The sequence below is a fragment of the Nestor notabilis genome, unplaced genomic scaffold, assembly GCF_000696875.1.
Source record: "Nestor notabilis isolate BGI_N333 unplaced genomic scaffold, ASM69687v1 scaffold9290, whole genome shotgun sequence".
Lineage (NCBI taxonomy): Eukaryota > Metazoa > Chordata > Aves > Psittaciformes > Psittacidae > Nestor > Nestor notabilis.
In genome coordinates, this window is record NW_009911544.1 from 324 (window position 1) to 3,815 (window position 3,492).

Consider the following 3,492-nt stretch of genomic DNA (forward strand, 5'->3'; position numbering starts at 1 on the left):
GGGGGTGCTGGGTGCTGGAGGGGGGGAGTCTTGGGGTGCCCCTGGTGCCCTTTAGGGGTGTCCCTCGCACACCCAAGGGAGCTGGCTGGTGCAGGGGTAGTCGTACCACAGCCCATCCTCCCTCACTGCTGCACAGTTCTCCTGGTGCCCACCGTTGGGCTCGCTCCTGTGCCACGAGCTGCGACAAAAAGTGGGGGGATCAGGACAGTTTAGGGGTGTCCCCTCGTCCCCCAGCACCCCCAGGGCTCTACCTGCTTTCCCAGGGGAGGATGGTCCCGTTTGCTCGCTTCCAGGTGCCTTCCACCTCCTCATCCCTGATGCCGAGCCAGGAGGAGCTTTGCAGCATGCTCTGGATGTGAGCCTGGGGGGGGGCAAAGGCAGCATCACCCCATGGCACAGCCCCCCAAAACCCTTGGGGACAGCAGCGGGCAGGAGGGGGGACGTGATGCCGTAACACCTCTCAATACTGACCCATCCTCTGCCCTGGTGGGGTCTCGTGGGGGTCTGGACTATCCTAGGACTAGTTTAAGTCCTGTATTATCAGGGTTAGGGCTGAGTTAGAGCCTCATAGCGGAGCTTAGGGTGAGCTTTAAGCCCTGTGTATTTGGGGTTGGGGTTAGGCTAGAGCCTCATTGGAGTTTGGATGGGTTTAGGATTAGCTTAGTCTTTAGGGATAGGGCTGGGCTAGAGCTTCATGGGGGTCTGGAGGACCTTGGGGTTAGCTTAAGCCCTTCGTATGTAGGGTTAGGGCTGAGTTAGAGCCTCTTTGGGGTCTGGACTAATTTAGGGTTGTCTTACGTTCTATATAGTCAGGGTTAGGGCTGGGGTAAGGCCCTGTTGGGGTTTAGGCTTAGCTTAGGGTTAGGTCAAGTCCTATAAGTAGGTGTAGAGTTAGGTTTAGGATAGGTTGACAGTTACAGATTGGGACGTTGGGGCTGTGATTGGGGACAGGGTTAAGGTCAGGCTTAGGGATAGGTCTGGGGGTTTGGTTAGGATTAGGTTTAGGCTTAGGGATTTTAGGCTTAGGGATGGAGTTAGGGAGAGGTTTCAGCTGGGTTTGGTTCAGCATCAAGGTGATGGCTCTATTAGGAATGAGGTTGGGCTTAATTGTAGGCACTAGAGTGTGAACTTCGGGTTGAAGTTTAGGTAGAGCTTAAGGCGAGGCTCAGCAGCACCCTCCTGTGGGAAGAATGGGGTGTGGGGTCACCCCAAACCCATCCCAGGGCTCATCGTAGGGCTCCTGGGCTTCACCTGAGGCTTCCCTGTCCCTTCCCATCCCTTGCCCTGGCTGTGCCCCTCACCTTCTCCTCAGGACCATCCACCTCCAGGAGCTGAGCACCCAGGAGCGAGCAGAAGGACCGGGCGTTCTCCCAGGATCTGGCTGTCTTGGAGTAGAAATAGCAGGAATTCTGGAAATGAGTCCACCCTTTGGAGCAGGGGGGGCAGCCTGTGGGAAGAGGGGACACAGAAAAGTGGGGTCACCCACCCCAAGAGCCCATAAAGCAGCCCTGGCCAGAGGCACAACCCTGAGCTTAGAACCCTGCTGGGCTTTAGGTTAAATCCTATAGATTTAGGCTTAGGGGGTCCCACTAAGGTTTAAAGTGGGTTAGGATTAGGTTAAAGCCTATTTAGGGTTTAAAGTGGGTTAGGGTTAGGTTAAAGACTGTCTATTTAGGGTTCTAACTGGGATAGGATTAGGTTAAAGCCTGTCTATTTAGGGTTCTAACTGCGTTAGGATGAGGTTAAATCCTATTTAGGGTTTAAAGTGGGTTAGGATTAGGTTAAACCTTGTCTATTTAGGATTCTAACTGGGATAGGGTTAGATTAAAGCTTATTTAGGGTTTAAAGTGGGTTAGGATTAGGTTAAAGCCTATTTAGGGTTTAAAGTGGGTTAGGATTAGGTTAAAGCCTGTCTATTTAGGATTCTAACTGGGATAGGATTAGGTTAAAGCCTATTTAGGGTTTAAAGTGGGTTAGGATTAGGTTAAAGCCTGTCTATTTAGGATTCTAACTGGGATAGGATTAGATTAAAGCCTATTTAGGGTTTAAAGTGGGTTAGGATTAGGTTAAAGCCTGTCTATTTAGGGTTTAAACTGGGTTAGAGTCCCATTGGGATTTGGGTTTAGCTTTGGTCCTATATATTTAAGGTTAAAACTGGGTTGGGGTTAGGACCATGCTGAATTTTAGGCTAAATTAAGGTTGTCTTAAATCCTAGCTCTGCCTTAGCTTGAATTAGGACCTCACTGGGATTAGGGCTTCTTTAGCACTAATCCTATGTATTTAAAGGTTAATATCAATCCTATATATTTAATCCTATCTATTTAGGGTTAGGTCTAGGTTAGGATTATTTGGGTTGGGGCTAGATTAGGGTTACTTTAAATCCTACATATTTAGGGCTACAAATGGTTTATGCTTAAGGTCCTGTTGGGCTTTGGGCTAGTTTAGGGCTGGGTAAAATCACATCTATTTAGAGTTTGAGCTGGGTTAAGGATTGGGACACCATTGAGGCTTGACATCCCTTAGGTCAAACTTAGGGTTAGGTTAAGACACATAGATCAGGGTTAGGCCCCCATTAGGGTCTGGGCTTGGTTTAGGTTATGTTAAGCCACCCTAAAAGGCTCAGCTCAGGTTTAATGCCCTGTTGCAGCCTGAGTTTAGCCTAAACCATATCCCTGCCGGGTTAGGACCGACTTCCACCCAGCGTAGGCTTAAAGCAAAGCCTAAAAGCCTTGGGATGAAGGATGCTGGCACCTACAGGAGCGGGAACAGACGTCATCCCTGCTCCCATGGACAACCCAGCGGCTCCACTGGCGGTCCCCGGTGTAGAGCATCACCGTGCGCTGCTGGTTGTTGCCATAGTTGAAGAAGAGGTTGGATCCAGCCAGCGCCAGCAACCCTCCATCCCGGCATTCCCAGCGCTGCAGTTTGGCATCATCCCGGCACGGCTCCAGCCTCACCAGGGCCAGGTTTTGGCCACGGGTGGCCGTGACACAACGTTGGCTCTCCCAGCACCACAACCGGCCTCCTTGGAGCCACTGGAAGCGTTGGGTGGCAGCACCGGGCTGGCACGTTGTCGCCGTCAACTGGTGCCCATTGGCCTCAATGCACTTGCGGTGGTCTTCGTTGTAGAGGAGGAAGGAGCGGGAGGCTGGGAGGGCAAGAGAAGGTCCAAGGAGCTGCTCCTGCCCCTCTGCTCCGCGCTGGTCACCCCCCGTTTGGATGCTGCATCCAGCTCTGGGGTCCTCAATAGGAGGACATGGAGCTGCTGGAGGGCACAGGGATGAGCAGGGGCTGGAGCAGCTCCCAAATGGAGCCAGGTTGGGAGAGTGGGGCTGGAGAAGAGAAGCTGCTGGAGAGCTCAGAGCCGCTTCAGTGTCTGAAGGGGGCCAAAAGGATGCTGGAGAGGGACCTTTATCAGGGACTGGAGTGATAGGACAAGGGGTGATGGATGATCTTAAGCTCCTTTCCATCCCTAACTATCCTATGATTCTA

The 3,492-nt window shown here is 51.9% G+C and overlaps 1 protein-coding gene across 1 annotated transcript in view; it reads right to left on the minus strand.

Annotated features, from left to right (window-relative positions):
• Positions 1–51: 51 nt before the first annotated feature.
• LOC104406363 (macrophage mannose receptor 1-like) overlaps positions 52–3,492 on the minus strand; it is a 5,254-nt gene continuing 1,813 nt past the window's right edge. The window contains exons 4-7 of the mRNA XM_010015319.1: positions 2,756–3,148; positions 1,302–1,447; positions 252–361; positions 52–178 (exon numbers count right to left, since the gene is read on the minus strand). Of these exons, the coding sequence (XP_010013621.1) occupies positions 52–178; positions 252–361; positions 1,302–1,447; positions 2,756–3,148 (776 nt within the window). The remainder of the gene's footprint in view (positions 179–251; positions 362–1,301; positions 1,448–2,755; positions 3,149–3,492) is intronic.